The sequence below is a fragment of the Musca autumnalis genome, unplaced genomic scaffold, assembly GCF_047663935.1.
Source record: "Musca autumnalis isolate F117 unplaced genomic scaffold, ASM4766393v1 scaffold_1, whole genome shotgun sequence".
Taxonomy (NCBI): domain Eukaryota; kingdom Metazoa; phylum Arthropoda; class Insecta; order Diptera; family Muscidae; genus Musca; species Musca autumnalis.
The window spans coordinates 194,118,416-194,145,870 of record NW_027411644.1 but is presented as its reverse complement, the minus strand read 5'-3'; the positions used below and the strand labels follow the sequence as shown (position 1 = coordinate 194,145,870).

Sequence of the window (27,455 nt, the reverse complement as noted above, 5' to 3'; positions counted from 1 at the left end):
GAGCCAGTCTCAAACGGGATAGGTCTGTATTGAACAGACTGGTGCAATAGGAAAGCTAATCCCCCACCTCCACTTCTGGTGCGATCATTCCTCAGTACATTGTAGCCATCACAACGCTGTAAGCTGTTGTTGAGCTTGGTTTACTGCACCGTCGCGACCATGATATTTTTCCGGCACATGAAATCCACTATTTCCTCGATCTTACTTCGGAGCCCATTGCAATTTTCAGAGATTGAAACAGCAATGGGTGGTAGTCGTGTATTCAGATGACACGCAGCAACATATGCTGACTTCCGTAACGTCAATTACTTTGTTAATGTCTGTAAATGTCTTATTCCATATCCCTGTAATACAGAATTAATGCGCAGTGTTACAATCCAAAACGTCAATAACGCGCATTTGAAACGCAGTATACACACAAAATAAGCATCTGGTAGTAAACTGACGTATTAAGTGGATTTTACAACGATGTGTATTTAAAATACTTTTACAATGCACGAGCAATATTTGAATCAAAGCTGTTTTATGACGTTTCAGAAGTCAGCCATAGTGCCTAACGTAGTCCCTCGCATGGACGAGTCCAGAACAACCCCTGAGAAGCACCCACTCCCGGCGTGTACTGCATCTCACCGAAGGTTGAGTGTGTTGGATCCGTCCCGAATCTGGAGTAGGCATTCCGAGATGAAATAGTCGTATGTTGTTTCTTTTTTCCAGAATTGTTTTTACAATTCGATATAAATTAAAAAATATATTTTCTAATGTAAGCGCTTATATATTGAACTTTATTTGGAATTATAAGGACCTAAAAGCTAATACAATTGTTTTGATAATCTAAAAAATGGGCCATTTATTAATTAAAACCGATAACCAACAAAAATGAAGAATAGATAAAAACAAAGACAAATTCAGCAGATGGTAGGAGACTAAGAAGCACAAAAGAAAACGCATAACATATACAACATTTGTGAACAATACAAATACTTTAATTTGGAATACATAGCCTCTAGCTTAACATATCAGCAACGTATAAAATAAAACTCTACCAAAAAATCGTTAAATTCACCACAATTCAAATCTAAATTAGATAGTACATAATTTAGTTTAAAAGTGATTCAATCTCTTAGACGTAAGTCAATAACTTCGCCACCTTCCAAATCTATGTCGGCTGGTGTATCATTTAGCTCTAAAGGTTCACCATCAAAACTGTAAATAAAAAGTTGATATACATTTCTGTTGAAGGTTTTTGAATTTTGTCCACCTTACCTTAGACTGATTTTATCCATTCCAATACTTAACTCTTCGGCACATTTTATATATAAAATACGAAAGAGATCAGTTTTCTTTATATCAATTTGTAGTGGACGTTTCCATTTATCCGATTGTATTTTTACACTTATTTGATTGGCACTACGTTGTTTTTTGGTAACTCCAGGTTTGCCCACAGCCAATGGGGAATTAAAGTTCATGGTTAAAACGCGACCATCTGAAAAAAGCGCAAAATATTTATTTGAAAATTAATATTATACAAATGTGTAATAATTTAAATCGTGAAGAAGTCTGCACTAAGTTGGCATAGGGACAATCAGACGGACCTCTGATGTTATTTAATTTAATCATGATTATGGTTTAATCATTATTGTAAGACTTAACACGGAACACAAACTGCCCTCCTAGAAACTGGTAAATTGAGGACCATTCTATTTGTATGGTAGATGGAGAAGTATATGAGGTGTCTGCATTGCCAAGAATGTATTTGAACCAAATTATTCTAATTTGATTGCGTCCTATCCGGATGTTATAAAATGGACGAGTTGGGTTGTCCGCTTATAACCTTTGTAATCCTATCGAGACATCTATGGAAATGACTAATACATTTAGATGGCTCTTACACATCAAAGGACAACCCATCAGAAAAGCTCAACAATATTACAATACTATCATACATAAAAAGAAAAACAACGAAATACTCACTTATAAATTGGAAAATTTTGTAATCAATCGAATCTGGGGTATCATCGGCCGTAATAATGCGATCATCCAAATTTAATATGATATTTTCTATTGCGGCATTTTCACGTTCAGCCAATTTTTGAAATATCACCGAAAATTTTTGATATTTTCGTAATTTAAATGCCTCGGGTTTGCCATTCCATTTAACCTTAACCGACATCTCCGGATTGTCATCTTCAAGAGAAATATCCAAAACAGACGGTTTTTCATTCGGTTTTTTCGATTTGCCCAAACTTATTGGCTGATGGTTTTCCACTTCACCATCAGAGTCTAGAGTGATTGTTCCCTCAACACGGGGCATTGGGCTAGATATTAAATCAACAAAATCGACGTGTGTAGAACGTGCAGCAATTTCTGCCATTTGAGCACGGCGAGAACTTGCTGTCTGGCGACGACCTCGCCCGCGAGCCATTTGCAAAAGTATTTCTATAGGGGATGCTGTATATGAAGGAGCTTGAGTAATAGGTTCCCCCACAGGCTGTGGTACATATTCTGCATCTGAATTTATATTATTCAAACAGTTATTGTCATATAGTGTATTTTCGTCACTGGCATTACGACCTCGTCCACGACCACGTCCTTTTCCTCTTGCACGTCCGTTACGTTTGCCGGTATTTTCTATTTGTCTTCTTTCCGCCTCAGCTGCAGCTGCAGCATTTGCCTCAGCAATTCTTCGCAAAGCTTCAAAGTTGCTTCTAGTTACTCTGTCTGGTAAATTGATATTTGTAGCAACAGGTAACGAAGGCGGTGGTATGATAACATCACTATGACCAGCATTCTTATCTAAACCTACTAAACAATCCATAGTTGGCGACAATGATCTTTCCGAAGATGTAGTGGATCTACGTTGAATTGATTTACGGCCTTTTTTCTTTGTTTTGTCTTTGGGGGAAGTCGCCAAATTTTCAGTTTCTTTATCTTCTTTAGACTTATCTTCGTTGTGATTTTTTCTTGGGCAAATGTCATTCTTTTTTCTTCGTTTAGATGGACTCTTTTTGGGAACATTATTATTTAGCATAGATTCAAAATCTTTGTCCAAGTCACTGTCATCATCATCGCTTACCGCGATATTTGAATTCTTCTTAGCATTTGATTTCTCAAGAGATTTGAGTTTATCCAAGAGATTAACTGCAATAGATATGTAAACCTTTAAAAGAATTGAGATTTATTTTTAGGGATTCTGTCAATTACCGTTTTTTAGGGCATCTAAATTCCCAAAAATGTTGAACTGTTCACTCATACTTCCAAAGTTTTTTTTGCGATTCTGTGTTCAACAAACAAAGCCAATCCTGCTTCGATTTGTAGGGACTCAAAAGTCGACAAGTGGACAGTAAGCGCTTAACTTAAACAAATGCGTGACGTAAGAATGAGCGCTACCCAAATACGGCTTGCATATAAAGCCCTCGGCACATACGATCCGTTTAGTGACACGTTGGGACACGCGTTGTCCCAAAAAAGTTAAATTATGTTTAACTTTAAAGCGCTCGGCAAATACGGTGCGTTGCGTTACAACAACCACATGAAAAATGTGTAAGTGCTGCCAAGTTTTTTGAAAAACAACAACATGGCTGGCGCATTAAAGTTAAACATAATTTAACTGTTTTGGGACAACGCATGTCACAACGTGTCACTAAACGGACCGTATGTGCCGAGGGCTTAAAGCGCTCGGCACATACGGTGCGTTCAGCGTTGCGCTACAACAACCACATGAAAAATGTGTAAGTGATGCCAAGTTTTTTTTTGAAAAACAACAACATGGCTGGCGCATTAAAGTTAAACATAATTTAACAGTTTTGGGACAACGCATGTCCCAACGTGTCACTAAACGGACCGTATGTGCGTTGCGTTACAACAACCACATGAAAAATGTGTAAGTGATGCCAAGTTTTTTGAATGTGCCGAGGGCTTTAGTGACACGTTGGGATACGCGTTGTCCCAAAAAAGTTAAATTATGTTTAACTTTAATGCGGCAGCCATAAGCCCTCGACACAAACGGTCCGTTTAGTGACTCGTTGGGACACGCGTTGTCCCAAAATAGTTAAATTATGTTTAACTTTCCCTCGGGGGAGGCTGAAACCCCTAGAGAACGCGTCGCAGGTGGCGGATGGCGAATGCTTCCCATATGAGGAGGGTGGCGGATTTACCAATACTTCTCGCATATGGGTGGTAGGAGGGAAATCAAATACCTCCCGCGGACCAAACAGCACGGAGAGAAAACTTCGTAACAAATCATTGAGCAGCGTCTGTTCTCACATTGGGCGGCTGCAAACAGCGTCTGAACTCCAGAGGAGCGGCTTATAATATAGAAGGACAACTTTAAACCCTTCAGAAGGCAACGGGAAACCACTGAAGTAATTATTTCCCTTGAAAATCATACAATATGCAAAACGAAAACCAAAATACACGGCCCTCAGTCTCCGGCCAAACGAGGGTGCTAAGAATCCCCGGAGGTAAAAACAACAAGAAGCTGAAAATTGGAACGTGGAATGTCAGAAGTTTGTACGAAGTTGGAAAATTGAACAATACCATTAATGAAATGAATAAGCTCCAAATTGATATACTTGGTGTCAGTGAAACATGGTGGACAGATAGAGTAGAGTTTAAATCCCAAAATGCTATGGTGTATCACTCAGGAAATATGGATGGAATACACAGGAAAGGTGTAGCTATTGGTCTGTTCCGCATCTGATTTTCTTTCATCATCCTAAAGTTTTTTATGTTGCGTTCCCATCACTAGTTCAGCTTTCGACATGGACTCCAACTCCACCCCATTAAAAATTTCCGTCTCGTGAATTACCGCAAACATTTTCCCAACTTAATGCTAAGTTTACATTTACGAAATCCACTCGATTTCAACTGTCAATTCCATAGCTCAAACGATTTCAACTGTCAAATCCATAGGTTAAACGTCAAATGAAATCCAGATGAGGATTTGACAGTTGAAATCGAGTGGATTTCGTAAATGTAAACCAAGCATAAGTTCCCAGCAAAAAATTTTGGAAGTTGTGCAATATGAGTTATGATTTCACAACATCTTTCGATGTAGTCCAACAGACTTATGAAAAATGCACTCCGCTCGATACATTTTATAAGCAGTTTCTCTAGAGATCCCTACAGAAAAAACAGTTGGTTGATCCCTACACATTTCTTCAAAAGATAAACTAGAGTGTATACATTTCGAAGAATTTGTTATAAAATAAAGAAATAAGAACATAAGCGCTCGGCACATACGGCGCGTTGAGCGTTGTGTTACAACAACCACATGAAAACTTCAAGAACAAACTTGGCATCACTTACACATTTTTCATGTGGTTGTTGTTTTCAACGCACAACGTACCGTATGTGCCGGGGGCTTTAAGTTGCAAACGTTTTTGCGGTAAGTCCCGGTCCACACTAGAGTGGTTTCATTGAAACAATTACATGAAATTATGCGTCTCTAGATCGACTTCCATAGTAGAGTAAAATCATAAAATTGCTGTAGTGCGGAATTCGATTTAAGAACACCTAATTTCATGAAATTTTTTAATTGGTCTGTTCCTTTACTTTTAAAAATGGTAACAGTGGCAGAAAATGGTAAAAGTGGTAAACTGCTATCATATAAATTGTACGCTATTAAAAGTAAGGGAACACTTTACAGGTTAAAAATGGCAAGAAATGGTAACCTCAGGCACGTAAAGGAAGAGAGCATATTATAGTCAGAAAAGACATAGCTAATAGTGTAGCTGGCTCGATAGCGATGTCAGATAGAGTAATGATGATAAAAATCACAGGAAAACCATTAAATTTTAACATAATTCAAGTTTATGCCCCCACATGTGATGGAAATACCGATGAAGTTGAAAACTTCTACAATGACATCAACGAACTGATAAAAATGACGAAATCACATGAAATAACGATTATTCAAGGTGACTTTAATGCCAAAATTGGAAGCGAGAAGGTATATGGTATAACAGGAAAATATGGCTTGGGAGAAAGAAATGATAGAGGAGATAGGCTATTAGAGTTCTGTCAAGAAAATAATCTGACTATTACCAACACACTTTTTCGATTACATCCCCGAAGGCTTTACACATGGAAATCGCCACAAGATAATAGAGGAAACATAGTACGGAACCAAATCGATTTTATAATCATCAATAGACGTTTTAGATCCTCTGTGACAAAATGCTCAACATATCCAGGAGCGGACGTACCCTCAGATCACAACCTACTGATGATATATATGCGAATAAAATTGACAGTAATCCGAAAAAAGAAAACATCCCGTAAATTGAACACAGAGAAACTCAACAATCCAACAACAAAAAATGAAATCAAGCACCTCCTAAACCATAAACTTGAAGATATTGATGTGAACGATATGGGTAATGTATGGCATAGCGTCAAAGAAACAATTTGCAATGTAGCAAACAACTCCATAGGAAACAATACAAGAAAAAATCAAGAGGAATGGATGACAGATGAAATCATAAAACTCCTAGAAGAACGAAGCAAGTAAAAAAACGTAGATTACGAAAAATATTGGGAAATAAATAAGGAAATCCGCGCTGCGACACGGGCTGCAAAAAATTTATTACTAATTCAAAAATGCCGAGAAATTGAACACATTCAATACATGCATGACGACTTCAACCTACATAAAAAGTTGAAAGAAACTGCAGGAATTTACAGAAAAATATCTCCAGCAATTCTCGTAGATGAAAATAACCAGCCGATCTTCGAAGCAACTGAAAAAAAGAATTTATGGAAAAGATATATTAAACAAATGTTCACAGATGAAAATCGATCAGAAAATATAACCGACTTGAATGCTGACGTCACTGGAACCCCTATTACGCGATCTGAGGTGGAACAAGCTCTAAAGTCTCTAAAAGACAAGAAAGCAACAGGGCCCGACGAAATCCCCTCAGAAATACTGAAATTAATAGATGGAAATAATATACTATTGATAGTGGAATTACTTAATCACATATATAATACAGGACAATATCCAAATGATTGGCTAATCTCAACCTTTATTGCAATACCGAAAAAATCAAATGCAAAAAGGTGTTGCGACTACAGACTTATTAGCTTGATGTGCCACATTCTAAAATTGTTTCTTAAAATTATCCATAAACGGATATATGCCAAATGTGAAGCTGCTATGGGAAACTCTCAATTTAGGTTCAAAGAGGCTATGGGTACCCGAGAAGCCCTTCTCTGCATACTAGTACTTGTTCAGAAATGTAGAGATGTGCAGAAGGACGTTTTTATATGTTTCATTGACTATGAAAAGGCTTTTGACAACGTCCAGCACGATAAATTAATGACTATTCTGAGAGACATTGGTATTGAAGAAAAAGAAATAAGATGCATACAAAACCTGTACTGGAATCAGAAAGCCCGGATAGAAGTAAATGGGTCAGACAAGGATGCATCTTATCACCTCTGCTGTTCAACATATACTCACAAAAGATATTTCATGAATCGATTGAAACTGAACGAATAGGTATAAAAGTGCATGGAACATTAATAAATAATATACGTTATGCTGCTGACACCACACTAAAGCCCTCGGCACATACGGTCCGTTTTGTGACACGTTGCGCGTTGAAAACAACAACCACATGTAAAATGTGTAAGTGATGCCAAGTTTGTTCTTGAAGTTTTCATGTGGTTGTTGTAACACAACGCTCAACGCGCCGTATGTGCCGGGGCCATAATAGCTGGAAGCCTATCAGGATTGCAAAAACTATTAGATAGACTTACATGCGTAAGCGAGCTATATGGCCTTAAAATTAATATAAAGAAGACAAAATATATAGTAATCAGCAGAAAGGATCAAAATTACAATACAATACTCAAAATAAAAGATGATACAATCGAACGCGTTAAAAACTTTACATACTTGGGAACACTGTTGAACGAACAATGGAACATGTCAAAAGAAATAAAACGTCGTGTGGAGTTAGCCAGAGGTGCTTTCTACAAATATAAGAAAGTTCTTACTAACCATGACTTGAGTCTCTCGACAAAGACCAGATTCTTAAAATGTTATATTTGGTCCACATTATTATATGCAGTAGAGGCGTGGACAATAAAAAAAGCTGATGAGAAAAAACTTGAAGCCTTCGAAATATGGGTATACCGTCGCATTTTGAAAATACCTTGGACTGCGCGGGTCACAAATGAAGAAGTCTTAAGAAAAATGAATTTGGATCGACAATTGCTGAAAACTGTCTAGGACATCTCATGAGGAACGATAAGTACAAATTTCTCCAGACCATTATTAAAGGCAATGTTGAAGGAAATCGAGTTCGAGGCAGAAAAGAGTTATCTTGGATTAAAAACATCCAGGATTGGACTGGATACAGTAATGAAAGAAATCTAATACACGCTGCAAGAAATAGAGAATTAATATCACTAACATAACATAAAATGAAGTATATCAAATAAAATGTATAAAGAATATATTTATTATATTGTATGATCGCTTTATATCCGAATACCGGATGTGCAAATAAAGAAGAAGAAGATGTTTAACTTTAATGCGTCAGCCATATTGTTGTTTTTCAAAAAACTTGGCATCACTTACATATTTTTCATGTTTTACAAGTCCAGTAACTTCTTGTAATCGACTAAGGTCTTTTGCATTGTACTGCAGAGCAAACGAACAACATCCAGTAACAAAAGCTCTGTTCCAGAACTAAAAAGTTTTTACAATTTTTACCACTTTTACACATTTTGCGTTCCCGTACACAAAATATATATGAAATCGTTTACGACTTTTGCAATTTTTACGACTTTTACCACTTTATAAACTACGGGAACAGGCCAAAATTGTACAAGTTTTGAGTAAACAAACACACATCATTGGTCTGTTCCAGTACTGCACATTTCTACACATTTTTACTATTTTTTTCGATAACATAAAGGAAAAATCGGTTATCGGAGTTACACTACAGCTTTTTGCCGGGTTAACCCACTTCATGAGGATTTAATTGCTTAATCTGCTCAAATCTGACCAGATTTGCCATACAAAAATTAAATCCTCTCATGGCTGGGTTTATTTTAAATCCGGCAAAATTCCACCAAAAATACAGTGTTGTATTCGGTATTTGTGCAAAAAAATCCAACTCTACTCAAAAAGTACCAAAAGTTGCAACTGTTTTTGCAACAGAGTTTGTCGTGTTTTACACGTTTACGATTGGTCGCATGAGGTTTTATGGAGTTAATAAATCTAATGTTATTTGGAAATCATAAAATTATTTATTTTTTTCATTAGACACTTTTTTAACAAAATGTACGATTGATACCATGATACAAAAATGTATCCCAGTGTGTAAAATATACCAATATGAGCAAAGAGGGGACGATATCTCATACGAGATATTGTAAAAATGTAACACACGACTTTATTAGTTAGTTTGTATGTATACGTACACAAACATCAGCTGACAGTTTTTATCCTCGAAAAGCTAAGTGTAACCAGCAAAGATTAACCCACTGGATCTATTAAACCCAGTGGTCAACCAAATGTTTTTTTCTGTAGGGATCTCTACAGCAACTGCTTATAAAATGTATCGAACGGAGTGCATTTTTCATAACTCTGTTGGACTAAATTGAAAGGTCCCCGCAAAAAATGTTGGAAGTTGTACAATTGGAGTTATGATTTCACAACATCTTTCGATTAAGTCCAACAGAGTTATGATTTCGCGCATACAAAAATGAAATCATCTCATTTCGTGATTTCAGCGAAATCAACATCGAAATCGCAGTACACATGATATACAACCCTGTTATTGCCTGAAAAAGTACCAAAAGTTGAAACACTTTTCACGTATCACAATAAACAAGGTAGATGGTCAATTGATGCAACAAAAAATTTTAGTATCAAAATTTTTAAACAATGTGAAAAAAATATTAGATTACTTTGTTACAATGCTATTTTTCATTGCGTTCTCGTACTTTTTTAATGGTAATGTTACAAAAAAGAGCGAAATGTCTAAAATTGCTTCCCCATAGAAATTTCTTAAAAAATACGGGAACGAAAAAATGACGGAAATTGCAAAAACTGCAGCAAATCAACGTATCAGCTATCGTATTTAGATGATAATGAACATGGTGCTAGTTTCTACTATGCCAAAATTGTACGGCAAAAAACAGGAGAATAGGGTGTTATTCGGCGCTGTTTTTGTTTAAAGAGAAGTGCAAGTCTTGCTAAACTTCGAAGTGCGGGAACGCATTTTTAGCACTAAACGGGAAAACTGCTGCAAGTTCTGAACACAACTTTTATCTATCAAAATTTATTATTATGATGTCTCAACGATAAAATCATTTTTTATTTTTTTACTTGTTATTACTATACACAATTAATACGATATATAGATAATTTTACGATAATTTTCGAAATAAAGTTGTAAAGTTCTATATTGTCGTATATTTTTGATGACTAATTAAATTTACAACAACTTGTTTTGAAAATTCATGTTCGATCAGCTGCTCATATGCATCTACCTTGATCATTGTGATATATTTGAAATCAACAAAAAAATAAGTATAAACACCGGGATGTATTTCAGGATTTCGTGAAATCCAGTGGATTTTAGAGAGCAAGTGTAAACTTGGCATAACGTAAAGTTTTTATTACGCAGTTACTTTATTTAGGGTGACGTAGGGGATGGAAGATACCAAGGAACGGTCCTGACCGGTTTTAACATGGCAAAGCCCAGGATTTATCTTGGTCCCTCTTTCATCCCAAGTGGACACTGACCTCCCCGTGGTGTCACCTGGGGAACTGCCTTTAACACCCGTTAAAGGTAGTGAGCTAACATGTGCCGCGCGTTCACCCATAAGAACGTTAAAAACTTGGGTTTGGGCGTCGGGTTAGTAACCCTCCCCTAGAAAAAACAGCCTACTATGAAAAAACGAAAGAAAAGAAAAACAAACCCCTCTAAAGTTGACGAACCCCGCAAACGTTTTAAGGACCATGATCTGCGAATCTGCACCTGGAATGTTCGCACTCTTTATAGAGAAGGTGCAGTCTTCGCATTGGCAGACGTACTTGAAAAGTACAAGACCGATATTACTGCGATACAGGAAATACGATGGATTGGGAAAGGCGTCACAACAACACCTAAAGGTGACGCACTGTATTATAGCTGCCATGACGTAAAGCATGAGTTTGGTTGTGGATTCGTAGTTAGTCGGAGACTAAAACATCTTGTATCCAGCTTCACTCCAGTGAATGAAAGACTTGCTGCAATTCGAATAAAAGCTAAATTCTTCAACATCAGCTTTATCTGCGCTCATGCTCCCACCGAAGAAAAGGATGAACAGACCAAAGATATATTTTACGAGCGCTTAGAAGAAACATATGACCGTTGCCCTGCCCATGACATTAAAATCATTCTAGGCGATTTTAATGCCAAAATTGGAAAGGAGAATATCTTTGGCCCAACAGTCGGGAAATTCAGTCTCCACAGTGAAACATCTGACAATGGTATGAGACTGATAGACTTTGCAGCTGCAAAAAACATGGTAGTTAGCAGTACCAGATTTAATCATCTCGATATTCATAAGGGCACCTGGCTGTCTCCAGATCAGAAAACAAGAAACCAAATTGATCATGTTGTGATAGATGGAAGACATTCATCGAGCGTGTTGGATGTACGATCGTTCCGAGGCGCAAACATTGATTCGGACCACTACCTTGTTGCAGCAAAGGTACGCACCCGCTTAAACGTAGCAAACAAAGTACGAACAGACACAACACGAAAGTTAGACATCGGTAAGCTGCAATCACAACAGATAGCCACAGCATATTCCACTCAACTAGCCCAATTGCTTAATCAAAGCCCTCCTCATCCCGATAACATATCAGCGCAATGGCAAAGCATTGCCCACTCCATGCAAACAGCCGCAAAATCCATACTTGGATACCAGAGACCTCCACCAAGGAATCCATGGTATGATGAGGAGTGTCGTGCTGCCACCGAAGAGAAAAATGCGGCATATAAGGCTACTTTACAATCTGTAGCAACGCGTAGCGCACGAGAGAGATACAGGGAGAAAAGGAGAGAGGAGAAACGTCTTTTCCGCAGGAAAAAGAGACAGATGGAAAAGCGGGAGTGTGAAAAAATCGAGATGTACAGGAGTCAGAATGAAGTCCGAAAATTCTACCAAAGAGTCAAGCATCAAACTGATGGCTTTGGTACAGGCACATCCTCCTGTAGAGACCAGCAAGGTAATTTGGTAACTGATACAGATAGTGTACTCAGGATATGGAAAGAACATTTTTCAAATCTGTTGGTATCCAATAGCAGCGAAGACGACGAAGATACCACAGTCCCAATCCCAGAAGATGGTATTGAATGTATACCGCCCAGCCAAGATGAGGTAAAGACAGCAATAAACCGGCTGAAGAATAATAAGGCAGCAGGGGCCGATGGCTTACCAGCCGAGCTGTTCAAAACCGGAGGCGACACGCTGATAAGGTGTATTCATCAGCTAGTTAGCACCATCTGGCAGGAAGAACGAGTACCCGACGATTGGAACCTGAGTATCCTGTGCCCCGTCCACAAGAAGGGAGATAAGACTGTATGCTCTAACTATAGGGGCATAAGTCTACTCCCTATTGCCTACAAGATCGTGTCAGGGATATTGTGCGAACGACTAAAGCCAATGGTCAACGAGATTATTGGACCATACCAATGCGGCTTTAGACCTGGCAAGTCCACCATTGACCAGATATTTACCCTGCGGCAAATCCTGGAGAAGACCCAAGAGATGCAGATCGACACCTACCACCTTTTTGTCGATTATAAAGCAGCCTTCGACAGTCCGCTGCGCTCAAAGGTATTCCAAGCCATGTCTGAATTTGGTATTCCCGCAAAGCTCATCCGGCTTTGTAAAATGACTTTAACTGACACGAGGTCCTCAGTTAAAATAGGAAAGAACCTCTCCGAAGAGTTTGGTACCAAAAGAGGTTTCAGACAAGGAGACAGCCTTTCGTGTGACCTCTTCAACATCCTGCTAGAAAAGGTTATACGAGAGGCAAACGTCAAAAGAAGTGGCACAATCTACACCAACAGTCACATGTTACTTGCTTATGCTGATGATATAGACATCATGGGTCGATCAGTAAAAGAAGTAACTGATACCTTTATAAAGGTCGAAGGAGAATCTGCTAAAGTGGGTCTGGCGGTAAACGGTGAGAAGACCAAGTTGATGGTGTCGACGCGCAATGCGTCCATTGAGCTCGGACCGACTGTGGAAGTTGGTTCCTATAATATTGAGGTAGTAAAAGACTTCGTCTACCTCGGCACCTCCGTCAACACAACAAACGACATCAGTTGTGAAATAAAAAGAAGAATTGTATTGGCCAACAGATGCTACTTTGGATTAAGTAAGCAGTTTAAAAACAAAGCCACATCTCGTCAAACAAAAATAACGCTCTACAAAACACTGATACTACCCGTGCTGATGTATGGCTCCGAAGCCTGGGTACTTGCGCAAGCAGACATGGCAGTGCTTGGTGTGTTTGAGAGAAAAATTCTTCGAAAGATCTATGGACCAATCTGCGTTGACGGTGAATATCGACGTCGCATGAACCACGAGCTGTATCTGCTATACAACGACATGAATATTGTTAAACGTATCGAGATGCAGCGATTGCGTTGGCTAGGCCATATCATAAGAATGAGCGATGATGAACCCGCTAAAAAGGCGTATGAATACATGCCACATGGCGGTGCACGCAGAATTGGCAGGCCAAGGAATAGATGGCGCAAACAAGTGGATGATGAGATGACAAGGCGCGGTATTCCAGTGTGCAAAGCAACAAATAGAGAGGAATGGAGATCTCTTCTTAGTTCGGCCTATAGAACAAATGTTCTGTAATGGGCCAGCTAAGTAAGTAAGTAAGTAGTTACTTTATTTAAGCAACAACAACTACCATGTAGAACTCTCTTCATTATTCTAGATGTTACTTTACCTTTCATTAATGTGCTTTTATTTTGTTTTGCCATAATCATGTAATTATCGTTTAGTTTGTTACATCTTTAGGTCTGTACGATAACTCAAAAGTTTGTACAATTTTGTACAAACTTTTACAAAATGTTCGATAACAAACTTGTTCAGTAAAAGAAACATGAGAAGTACTTGCAAGTAGCTGCAAGAACTTGCAAAAACTTTTTACTTGCGAAGTTGTCGAACAGGCCTTTTATTTCTTGCATTTGTTTGTTGTTGTTATTACGTCATTACTGTGTTTGTCCACTGTATTGCTCTTTCCCCATGTATTTGAGTCTGGTTGTTCGCTTAGTGCCATGGCAGAACTACCAGGTAGTGGCATCGTAAAATTTTGAATATGTTATGTCAAAACTTTCTTTATGTTGTTGGGGAAATTACAACAAAGATAATTTTTTTATACAGGGACTTGACTTTTCATATTCGATCAGCTGGTGTGATACCACTACCTGGTAGTTCTGCCATGCTTAGTGCGAATGTGCGTCTGTGTGTTCGTTGAACAGATTCGAGGTGTTGCCATATGTTCTAGATATTTCTCGAACAGGGAGACTTTGGGATATAAATACAGGGAAACTGGCAATGACGAGTGAGTTGTGTTTTAAGCGTTGAACTGAACAGATCGGTTAAAGAATTGCTGCGTGCTAACTAGATACAAGCTGTGTGCTTAGTAATTAAAGTCGGTTCCGAAAAAGTGTAATAAAGTAAATAAAGCATTGTAGAAACGTAATCTAAAACGAACCCTGTTTTATTTGGTACAAATCGTACTGGGGAATAAAACAACGTCTACACGGAGATTAGTTAAATCTAATTCCGTAACAATACAAAAAAATTTATTATATAAACATAAATTAAAAAAAGTTACCATTAAATTCAATCACATTTTAGTTTACTTCCTCCGTTCTCCATTTAATCCAAGCGCATCTGATTTTCTTTCATCATCCTAAAGTTGTTTTATGTTGCCTTCCCATCACTAGTTCAGCTTTCGACATGGACTCCAACTCCGTCTCGTGAATTAGTCCCGGTCCACACTAGTGTGAATTACATTTGCTCTGTTCCTTTACTTACCTGAGGTTACCATTTTTAACCTGCAAAGTGTTCCTTTACTTTAAAAACCATACGATTTGTATGAGAGCAGTTCACCACTTTTACCATTTCTTGCCACTGTTGCCATTTTTAAAAGTAAAGGAACAGACCAATTGAAAAATTTCATGAAATTAGGTGTTCTTAAATCGAATTCCGCACTACAGCAATTTTATGATTTTACTCTACTATGGAAGTCGATCTAGAGACGCATAATTTCATGTAATTGTTTCAATGAAACCACTCTAGTGTGGACCGGGACTTACCGCAAAAACGTTTGCAACTTAAGTTCTTATTTCTTTATTTTATAACAAATTCTTCGAAATGTATACACTCTAGTTTATCTTTTGAAGAAATGTGTAGGGATCAACCAACTGTTTTTTCTGTAGGGACCTCTAGAGAAACTGCTTATAAAATGTATCGAGCGGAGTGCATTTTTCATAAGTCTGTTGGACTACATCGAAAGATGTTGTGAAATCATAACTCATATTGCACAACTTCCAAAATTTTTTGCTGGGAACTTATGCTTGGTTTACATTTACGAAATCCACTCGATTTCAACTGTCAAATCCATAGTTTAAACGTCAAATGAAATCTCATCTGGATTTCATTTGACGTTTAACCTATGGATTTGACAGTTGAAATCGTTTGAGCTATGGAATTGACAGTTGAAATTGAGTGGATTTCGTAAATGTAAACTTAGCATTAAGTTGGGAAAATGTTTGCGGTAATTCACGAGACGGAAATTTTTAATGGGGTGGAGTTGGAGTCCATGTCGAAAGCTGAACTAGTGATGGGAACGCAACATAAAAAACTTTAGGATGATGAAAGAAAATCAGATGCGGAGGAGAACGGAGGAAGTAAACTAAAATGTGATTGAATTTAATGGAAACTTTTTTAATTTGTGTTTGCACAATAAAGTTCTTTGTGTTCTTGTTTTACACAAATAATAAATGCATTTTATTTATTTTGGGATATTTCGCAATGACTTGCATTTTAATTGCGTATTTAGACTGATTAATTCTTGGTTTACATTTACGAAATCCACTCGATTTCAACTGTCAAATCCATAGGTTAAACGTCAAATGAAATCCAGATGAGATTTCATTTGACGTTTGAGCTATGGAATTGACAGTTGAAATCGAGTGGATTTCGTAAATGTAAACTTAGCATAAAAATGAAATCCGAAGAATGCATATAAATTCAATCCAAAGCACTGCATCTTAAGTTGTGATTTGGATCGAAAATGGAGTGCATCCTAGCTGTGTGCAGTGGAAGCGAAATGGAGTGCATCCTAGCTGCGCGCTCTTTTGTAAAATTTATAAGTGAATTCATAGGAAAAAATGTACTCCAACGCCAAAATTTTTTGCTGGGTTTTCATGAGAGAGCAATTTTGAGCAACTTTTACAGTTTTCACTTTTACCATAAAAAAGTAATGGCGAAACATGGCGACTTCGAGTTTACAGCTCTAAAGCCACACGTTGAGACTTTCATACGAGGTAAGTCGGAGGTAAGTCGATGGTCAGACTAGCAAGGTTTCTTGAAACCAATTTCGTTAAAGTTTCTTTTCAAATTTCGTTAGTGTCCACACACGTTGACGTGAAATTTAAGATTTTTGCGTGTCCTCTTTATTTTACCATGCGCAATTGTTGTGTTTCTCATAACACTAAAAACAAAAAAAGACTAAGTAAATCAAAAAACAACACAAAATAATTAACATTAATAATTAATATTAATAGTTAAATTTTCACTATTTCATTAATTACATGTTGTTATTAAATATTTGTATGTTTGTTTTGCTGTTAACGTTTGCTTGAGAAAATAAAAATGAAAGAAAATCGAAAAAAAAAATCTTGCAACGAAGAACAAGAAGAGGCACACGGGCCAATTATAGGCTCTTCCGCCCTGTCATACAGATTGGGTCAAATGTTGTGGAGGTTAAGGACAGGATGAAGTACCTTGGAATCATTTTTCATAAGAAATTTGATTTCATCAAACATATAGACTTCATCCTGTCCAAAGCTAAAAATGTATTTTTCAGTTACCAGGGGCTACTGAAAATGAGAGGTGGTCTTTCACCTCAGGTTAAGCTGTTGATATATCGACAGATTATCAGACCTATCATCTCCTATGCCTTTCCAGTCTGGTTTGACATTTCGTCACATCAGATGGAGAGGCTTAGGAGGTGGGAGCGAAAAGTGTTAGCGTCATGTCTGGGAATGCGTGGTATAATCTACGCGGATGATGGCTCAATTAGAAGGCACTCTAATAGAGCCATTTACGACGGTGCTGAAGGTGACAGAATCGACAGGGTCCTTGTTTCGGGGGCTCTGGAGTTCTTAAACAGGTGTGACGGTACTGACAACAGGGTTGTTGAGGCCGCCCTAAATTGTAATCTCAGTGTTAACGATTTGAGTGAATGCGGGCACCTGCCTCCAGGTGCATTAGTATCTTTGCTTAATGAGGGGTTGTTGTTCGTCAACGGAGAGCTTCTCTTCTATCATAGGCGACACAACACCCTAAATGTTGATAATATTGTATATAATAATACACAATAATTTTTACTTGTATATATTTGTAAATAGTAGTTTAGTTCCTAGTTTGTAAGTAGTAGTTTTAAGATATAGTTGTTAAGCCCATATATTAATATCGCCCTTTTTTAATTGGATTTTTTGGGGCCAATGAATGAGTTATGTTAATTTTTTGTTAAATAAGCTGCTAGTGGCTAGACCACAGCGAAATTAGTTTACTAGTAGTAGGCGGCGAAGTAGCTGCAGGATTTCTTAGAATATTTATAGTACAGTAAGCCATTCTGTTAGTTTGTAAGATATCTACCAAATAAATATGGCCATTGGCAAATTGGAAAAAAAAAAAAAAAGAAGAGGCAACACAACAAACACAGAAAAACATGTACATATGTACATGGGTTTCACTACTTCATACCCCTCGCATACTAGGTTAAACGTCAAATGAAATCCAGATGAGATTTCATTTCACGTTTGAACTATGGAATTGACAGTTGAAATCGAGTGGATTTCGTAAATGTAAACTTAGCATAAGGTGGGGAAACGGCTGTACATGGTTTTCTGTCCTTGCGATGTTGCCTCGTCTTATTATTCGTATCAAGAAACTCGCTAGTGTGAGCAAGGACTTACTGAATAGGGGGCAGGTCATCTTATTCCATGTTTATTTATGTTGTTGGGGAAATTACAACAAAAATATTTTTTATAATGGGATTTGACACTTCATATTCGAACAGCTGGTGTGATACCACTACCTTGGTAATTGTGCCATGTATTAAGGCCTACGTACATAAGCTGCCTCGCCTGGTTGCCTTGCTTGCTTCTGATAAAAGAATAAAAAAGAAGAGGGCAACACAGTTCGAAATTTGCTCGGCCTCCTTTATTCTTTTACTTGTATTTTGTCAAAAATGAAGCAGGAAAGCAAAGCAACCAGGCAAAGCAGCTTATGTACCCAGGCCTTTATTCCAAATTTCCCCAATGTTGATATGAATCAATGTGAACACCCCATATAAACTATCAAATACCAAATAATTAACGGTTACAATCATCCGATAACTGGTAGCCACTTCATTTAATTTTTCAATCTTTGGTTTGACGTCTACTCGACATTTTTTTTGTTTGTTGTGTCTTTAATTAATTAATTAAGAGATTAAAGTGAACTTTTCCAACCAAACCAAAGCACCGGAGTGGATAAGAAAACCGCAATGACCACTTCGATTGTTGAAGTTATACAACATTATCAACGTAGCATTGATAATAGCCAAGACAATGAGGCCAGGGTAAGTTGTTGCAATGAAGAAAAGTTCATGACTTCAGAAAAAAGTTGCCCGTCTTTTCCATTTCCCCCATATGAGATGAAGACGACGTATGCAGAATTTTTTTGTGTATGGAAAATGTTATTGCATTGTGAAATTATAAAAGTTGAAAAAAAAAAAATTGCAGATGGTTTTTGTCTATTTTTATTCCAGTACATCTATTTGTGATTTAACCGATCGTTAAGGGAAAATCCATAAATGACTCGGTTAAACAAAAAAAATGCAGCAAAGCAAGGTGTCATTTTTCGGCTGTGTGCGTTTTGTGTGTGTGCACGGCTACCAAAGGAAAGAAAAATGGACCAAAAAAGAATTGCAACAACAACAGAAAGCGAAAGCATGACAACAAATACCCATAATCACAACAACAGCTGCCGTCGTTACCTTTAAGAAACTAAAACAGATGTTTGCTATTGTTGACTTTGTTGTTGTTGTGATTTATTTTGGCTGTTTTTGCACGCTGTTGTTGTTGTAAATCGTTTGCACAAATTATTGTTATGGGGGGAAATAATGTGATTCTACCGATTGTATCCATCACTGCTAGATATATGGGGTTGTCATGAACGGCAATTCCCCGTGAATTTTTTTCACTTTTTCCCTTAAGTTGCAACGGAGGAAAGACAAAACTCACGGGGAAATTTCATTCATGATAACCCCCATAGTCTGTCTTACTTTTTTTATTCCATCTATTCGTGATCAGCTCCCATTCCTCTCGGATGAAGTTTTTACAGTAGATAGCCCTTGGCATCCTTGTCCATCTTTCCCGAGATATGGGTCTTGACATTTTACAATTCTAACGTGGGCAATATGGGCATCGTTTTAAAGCTTATGGAGAGTACTTTTATGTACGCGACCTATTTTTACACCTGTTTATAGGAGAATGTATTAAATTCCTGTTCAAAGCCGGCTACTTAGGAAACTTTAAATTTACAAGAATGTTTTGTTTGCGTAGCCCCCCTTTTGTCATTGTCCATAGGAGAAAGTCTTAAATCCTCAACCGAAGCCCGACTACTTAAGAACACTTTTAATTTAAAAGAGAGTTTTATCGCGTAGCCCACTTTTGTATCTGTCCGAAATGTCAAGACCCATATCTCGAGAAGAATTGACTCATTGTGTTCAGCGTCCCAAGGGCTAACTATGGTAATTTTAGCCCAATCCTAGAGGTGCCCATAAAGGCGTTACAAGTACGAAATCTCCGAAATGTAAAGAGCCATATGGACTTTCCCCTACTGTTTATTGCCGCGTCCGAACGGGGTGTCTTAAGACACCACTTGTAGAGATGTTTTACATGGTTGAAATACTCAGGAAATGCCGTCAACATTACAGATGGCTATTTTGCCACCGTTGAATTTTTTTTTTTTATGGTGCCTGACCGGAAATCGAACCCACGAACATTAGCGTGCAAGGTAGGTGCGCATACCATTGCACCACGGTTGACCGAGGAAAATTCGCATTAGTTTTATATTCTAATGTGCAATATTTTACAAGCTAGCAGCTCTCATAGAAAAAAAATATACATGAAACAACCCAATCCTAAAATCTTTGCTGTGTAGAACCCTAGTCTTAAGTCTACTTTAAGGTCTGCTCTAGCAAATTAGGTTGATAAGTTTTCACACGTAACATATGCGTTCCCTTTTACAACAATGTACACCTTTGGAGGACGGTTTTCCCTTTTCCTTCAAATAGTGTTGATGGCGTCAAAGATTTGTGATCGGCCAAGCGTCATTAATGCTGCTCTGTGACACGGTCTATTTTGGCCAAGTCTTGGACTCATATGTGCTCGACACATCCTTTGGACTTTCCGGCATGTTTTATGAAAAAAATTGCTTTATAAGATGCTGATGTTGACGATCTAATAAACTGCTTCTCATCATGGATATGAGTATGGCAGATCGGTATGTTCGCCTCTGCTGGCAATCTTGCTTGGCTTCATAAGCGGAACCTCCCTGCCAACTTTCAGTCTTCTTGTACAATATGGGCGCCTAACGATAGATTGTACCCAACGCTTTGCATGATTTCGCATTTCGAATGACTCCTGCAACATCGCTCATCCTATTCGTCCTATCATACTGCAAGCTACAGTTGACGGTGAGCTTTATTTTCAGTTCTAGGAATGTGGCTGATTCGACGGGATGGAGTTACTTGAGTATGTTTGGCATGGCAGTTGAAAAGGTGCAGTGTGTCGTGCCGACCTGTGCCGCATGCAGGGCTGATGTTTTACACGGTGTCATTCATGGTTTCCCTATAGGAATTTAGACGGCTGCACACTCCTGAGCGTAGTTAAACCACGACGACTCTGCTTCGTCGTGGCAGTTGACGCTTTTCAGCTGCGATAAATGGGGGATGTACTCCGAGGACTGCATTCAAACGATAGTTCCTTATGTCATTTGCGACTGTGTCCGTATGGATGCTAGGCTTGTTGATCTAGGGGTTCTCTCTTGTAACGCTGAACCTCTCCTTCTACATCATGAAGATCCCTCATGACCTGCCTGCATGGGCGGGGCCTATCCACCATATGGTGATTGGGATGTCTCTCTCCCGAGCAAGTAATGCAAAGAAAGCATGTAATTGTGTTGTTGTACTGGAAGAATCTTTGCCTCCTCATGTAGATAGTCCACTGAAGACATAAGGAGGCACCCTGTTGCTGTTGTCAGGGCGGCATTCTGACCAGTTTGAATATCACCAAACTAGTCCGCATAGCTAACCACAGACCGACCTATTGCGTTGTATGTGGTCAACAAGGTTTCTTTATCTGCACCGCAAGTGCTGTCGGCTAGGGTCTTGAGGACCATGTTCCTACAATTCAGTTTGTAGCAGTTAGCTGTGGCATATGTGGATGACAGGAATATACTGTCGAATGTGACCCCTTGAATTTTGGGGTAGTTTGTGGTTGGTTCTGTTATCATGTTCTCATCCCTGCCATCCATGTGTGGCCGTAGATTTAGTGGCGGATATTTGCATATTTCTCGCGTGGAAAAAGGTGGTAAGATCCGCCAAATAGTAGTTTAGCATTTCACATATGACAACAGGGCAAAGATGGTACAATCACCCGCATACGTTACGATCTCAATGCCGTCTGGAGGGGGCGGAATACAGAAGAGGTAGAGATTTAAAAGTTCGGGAGATATCACCCCATCTTGGGGAACTCCCTGTTTCACTTTACGGGGCCCCAAGTGCTGCCGGATAGGGTCTTGAGGACTAATCACGCCACCTTCACTGTTCTATCACACGGCTTGCCCTGGTTGAGTCCTTGACTAATATGTTCCCCACGACCGGACGGTTATGACTTTCCAAAAGCCGTCTAATGATGGACCTATAACCTGGAGTAGGACCCTTAGTGCCAGGCTCAAGCGAGATAGGTATGTTTTGAACAGACCGGTGCAACAGGAAATCTAATCCCCCTGGTGCGATCCTTTCTCTGTACGTTGTAACCATCACAACCCTATAAGCTGTAGTCGTTGTTTAGCTTAGTTTCCAGCAACGCCGCTACCTTGATATTCTTCCCACTAATGAAGTTCACAATTTCCTCGATGTTACCCCGCAGCAATTAACACCAGCCTAATGATTGGAACAACAACGGCTGGTGTTAAGTGCTTGCGTGTGCGGCTGCTGTTGGAGAGACTGCGGGGTAGGACGGCCGACTGATGGCTGTGTTCAAGCTGCATGCAGCAACATAGCCCCGGTCGTAGTCCCTCGCATGAACAAGTCCAGATCAACCCCTTAGATGCACTCACTCCCAACATCTCTTGCAACTCACTGAAGCTTGGATTTGGGTGAAGATGCGGATGTGACAAACCGAGTACAAATATATTGGTCCTGGGTTTTCCTACGTCCCGGCACGGACCAAAAGAATATGCTGCTCCCAACACGAAAAACGATGCAAATACAAACATGCGGTGGGTCCAGGTCAATCCTGTATCGAAGAACCCACCGACGTGGGATTGACATCTCACCTATGTTGACATGTGGTGGTTTCGGATTTGGTAAATGGAGTATGGACGGAGTTCTTCTCCATCCTGGCACGAACGAAAAGAACTCGAGGAACGGGATTTCGGAATATATTGCCGCTGCCACGATGAAAAATATACGAACACACATAAATGTTGAGGATGTTATCGGCTCTTGTATTATCCAGCAATTTCAGCATTACAAGGAAATTCCGTCCGAACCTTATGCTTTCGATGATTCACCAATTGTATTCTGTGGTGGTATCTCCTCGGCACGAATATTAAAATGTCACTTTATCGGCCTGTGTAGCTTGAGTATAGTACCAAAAATTTTATTGTATTGTTGCAAAGTTTTTACCTGATAGCTTTCTAAATTTCTTGTCAACGCATATATTTTCCAAAACATATACTTCTCCATCAATAAATTTCAACTTATATCCCTTCTAATATCTATTGCAATTCCAGCTACTTCACTGTATCAATAAACTTTACAAATTACCCATTAAAGTTGAACACCTGCAAGAGACGGGTGTGGGTAAAACCGTCAATTCTTTAAGAAAGTTTAATGGAGAAATTGGTGTTGCAGCCAAAAGTTTGGTAACAAAATGGAAAGCAATGGTAGCCGCCGAAGAAGAACCTATGGACACAACACCACAAACTTATGATAATGAATCGCAACACCACAATGACAACGATGAGCCGGATCCATCGCCAAATAACAATATGAATGAAGATCACAATAGTCATAGTAGCCGACACTCAAGTCATTCGCATGAAAAGGATAAACACAAAGATCGGAGTCACAGTAGTAGCAGTAATAATAATACACCACACAAAGAATCATCTAAACATGCGTCTTCTTCATCCAAGCATCATAAGTCATCCTCATCAAATCGAGACAAAGAAAGTCACCATCACAAAAGCAGCAGCAGTAGTAGTAGCAGTAAAGATAGGGAAAAAGAAAAAGGTGAACACAAATCTAAAGATAAGCACAAGGATAAACATCAAGAAAAGGAAAGAGAGAACAGTGAGAAACGTAAAGAAGAAAAACATAAATCTGAAAAAGAAACTAAATTGGAATCCACAAATCACAAAGACAACAGCAGTAGTAGTTCCAAAGACAAAACTGAGGAAAAACACAGTCATAAATCCTCTTCAAAAGACAGAGATGGCACCAATGAAAAGGAGAAACATAAAGATCGCTCCGAAAAACATCATAAGAGTTCCTCTAAGGATAAACACAAGGATAAAAATAAAGAAAAATCCAAAGAATCATCATCTTCATCGAAGGACAAACATAAAGCATCTTCGTCATCATCCACCAAAGATTCTACAGAAAGTAGAAAACGCCACAATTCGGATACAGAATCAAGTGATTTTAAATCACCATTGCCAAAAATTGCCAAAACATCACATAAAAGCTCTGGCAAAGCAGCAGAATCTGTTTCACCTCCCCAAGATACGGCTGATGATGATGAAGATTGCTTCGACTCAACAATGGGAACTAATTTTGATGATATCTTAGGCATGTTAGATAAGCCCGTAAAGAAAGGTAAAAAATCCAAAACCTCATCATCGGTAAGCAGTAGTAGTAGTGGTGGTGGTTCCAAAGAATCTCCTCCAAAACCTTCAACCAGTAATCAACGTAAAAATGGTATAATTAGCACACCCCCACCATATAGCCCGATGTCAACACCATCAAAACTGCCAACAGCGGTAAGATTTCTTGCAGGAATTCACTTTGAATTTTTTATAATTTTCAATTTAATGGTTTTTTTCTTTTTTGGTGGTACAGAAGCCAGATCTTTTGGCTCCCACAGCCAAGTTGGCACCATTGGATCCCAGCATAGCCTTAGAACTACCTACAATATCAACAAATTATAGACCAATGCCATTGAATCAAACTGTAATGGATTGTGTGTTTAATACCTCCTCAAGTTCATCATCTAGGTCAGCACCTGTGCGCACCCTAAGTGATGCCGAAGCCTTACAGCATGGAATTTCCTCAAAGACCATAAGGTTTGATTTGAGAATTATGAAAATCTCTTTTGCTCTCTCCATCTATAATTCAATACTTTTATAGAACAAAAATTTATTCTGGTACAAAAACTGGTCAAATATATCAAGTACCCTCGCTTTTTGATATGTGTATAAGGATCTTACAAAAGAATATCGATGGTAAGTTTTAGTTTAGAAGAAGAGATGCGTTACTAAACTCCCAATGAATTGTTTTTCTTTTTTTGTTTGTTTCCCTTTATTAGCTTTGGAATATACCGGCGGTGTACCGTTTGAAGTCTTACGTCCAGTTTTGGAAAGAGCTACACCTCAACAGCTATTCATATTTGAAGATTATAATCCATATCTGATGGAGGATAGTGATGTCTTATGGCAGGTTCATGTATCACGTAATTATCGTACACAAAAACGACTGGAGAATGAATCGTGGAGAGAAATGTTTATGGTAAGTAAAATAACTTCCATCTGTATTATTTCTCAATATAGTTTGCCTTGAAACAAAAATATCGAGGTTAGATTAAGAAAGATGCCAATTACGTGATATGAAAGGCCGTACTAAAAGCTGAAATGGGGAATTAATGAGTTTTTTCTAATCAGAAATTTGGAAGTACACATTTTGAACTAATTTGGTTCCGAATCGTCTTAGAAGCATGTCATATGTTTTTTAATGCGCATCACTCTGCTCAATACAGGCTCTAGCAATATTATGGGGAGCATATCGAGGCATCAGTTAAGTGTAGAATTCTTTACAGAAAGAAACTTAGAGCGTTTGTTATCCAATTCATTGGCGGCCATAATGAACGACTTAACCGTTGCCCACAATTCACTTATTCCGGCTCCAATGTTGGAAATCCTTAGATGATTTAACCACTTGTTCCACTTAAGTTCACCGACCAACCTATTAACTTCCAGTGTCAACTCCCTGACTCGGGTCACTGTGGTTGGTTGGCATCACGATCAATTGCTAATTCGACTAACAGTTACATGTCGAGCGGCTGCAGCAGTGATGATGTTTCGGAATGTCTATTCTGCCACCATGTAGGATATATTTGTTCGAAACGTAGTGTTAATCAATATTTGTTTTTCATTCTTTAGCGTTGCCAAGAAGATGAAGAAAGGCGTTTAAGTTTTCTCAAGGATAGCATTAAGGCATCACAGAAAATTGCTGCTGCTCCAGTTAGAAAAACACAGTTGGCATTTGTCGATTCAATGGTAAAGCCTCCCAGGAATGTGCAACGTAAACAAGAACAATATGGCACACAATCAAAAATGGTGGCTACACCGGCTGCACGGGTTGCTGCACTGCAAAGTGTAACACCAAATGCAGCCAAGACTGGAGATCAGCGTTTGAAGGTTCCATCGACTGTTAGAGATCATGCTCAAGTTTGTAAGTATTCCAAAAAACAAAAATCTTGGAAATGTATTTTTATGTTTTCTAATAATTCGTTTATTTTATTTACAGCTCATTCTTCAGTACGACCCAAAAAGGCACCTCTAATGCAAAAAACACTGGCTTTTATACGTGGTCGACTCAAACGCTAAGAAAACAAATTCTTAGCCGGAAAAAATACACCATAAATAAATTTAGACATAGTTATTTAAAGAGAATTACTAAATTAAATTATTAAACAACTACGAAAACAACAAAAACATAAAAGTGATAGACCTCTCTTTTAGTTGGCTAAAAACTACAAAACACACTACTTTATTTCTTTACAAAGACTCATTTCGTTTTCTTTTCCTTGCTTTTCAAAGACTTTCCTATTATGCATAAGATTAAGGGTATATTGTTTTTTTTTTTTTATTTTCTATTATTCTTTCATAGCTACTTTTCACTCACTACTTGCTTTCATTTATCTGTAGATTTGGTTTCAATTGCTATCTTTCTCTCTCATGCTATGTTTTAAAACATAAATTCATTATTTATTATTTAGTTTCTTTTGGTTATAATATGCAAATTGAAAATAGTGACCTTATCCACAATAAACAATAATTAAAACACATACATCACATTACATACAAACAATAAGTACATAAGTAAATAAATAAACTGTTTTATATGATGCTGTAAAAGTACTCACTGCAGCTTCTTTTGTCATGCTCCCAATTTTACAATTATTTCGTGTTTTCTTTTTTATATTATCTGTTTCAAAATTGTAACAATGTTCTCAATTTCTGCCACTTTTTAGTTCTTCCTTTTTTGTCAATAACCCAGTAAAAAAATTAAAAATATGAAAAAAAATCATACAAGGAGTTATTCGATTTAGATCCATAAGAACAAACATAGAAAAAAGTTATGAACATATTTTAAATACAATAAATAAAAAATCATTTAAAAGCAAGTGATTGAATCTGCTTTTAATGTATCGGTATTAACCTTGTCGTCGGAATATGAGACACTGCCGCATTCTCTCAAACAGCAACAAACGCTGCATCTTATATCCCATGTAATTGTTCAGCTTCACAAAATTGCATAAATAAATGAACTTCCGACTTCATAACCTCTGACCGCCGTATTTTTCTGAACCATTGAAAAGCTGATGGGCAAGGATTCG

At 38.1% G+C, this 27,455-nt stretch overlaps 2 protein-coding genes across 2 annotated transcripts; one reads left to right on the top strand and one right to left on the bottom strand.

Annotated features, from left to right (window-relative positions):
- Positions 1-751: 751 nt before the first annotated feature.
- On the bottom strand, positions 752-3,354 carry Rad60 (DNA repair protein Rad60). The gene is made up of 4 exons (XM_073959429.1): positions 3,202-3,354; positions 1,972-3,138; positions 1,264-1,483; positions 752-1,203 (listed from the first exon to the last, which is right to left on the bottom strand). Exons 1-4 carry the CDS (start codon positions 3,248-3,250, stop codon positions 1,113-1,115), a joined length of 1,527 nt encoding a protein of 508 aa, XP_073815530.1. The 5' UTR covers positions 3,251-3,354; the 3' UTR covers positions 752-1,112.
- A 15,307-nt stretch (positions 3,355-18,661) lies between these two features.
- Positions 18,662-27,244, top strand: EloA (transcription elongation factor elongin A). The gene is made up of 7 exons (XM_073959428.1): positions 18,662-18,904; positions 23,350-24,600; positions 24,680-24,903; positions 24,968-25,062; positions 25,146-25,345; positions 25,996-26,287; positions 26,363-27,244. The coding sequence occupies exons 1-7, from the start codon at positions 18,830-18,832 to the stop codon at positions 26,440-26,442; spliced, it is 2,217 nt and encodes a 738-aa protein (XP_073815529.1). The 5' UTR covers positions 18,662-18,829; the 3' UTR covers positions 26,443-27,244.
- Positions 27,245-27,455: the final 211 nt, after the last annotated feature.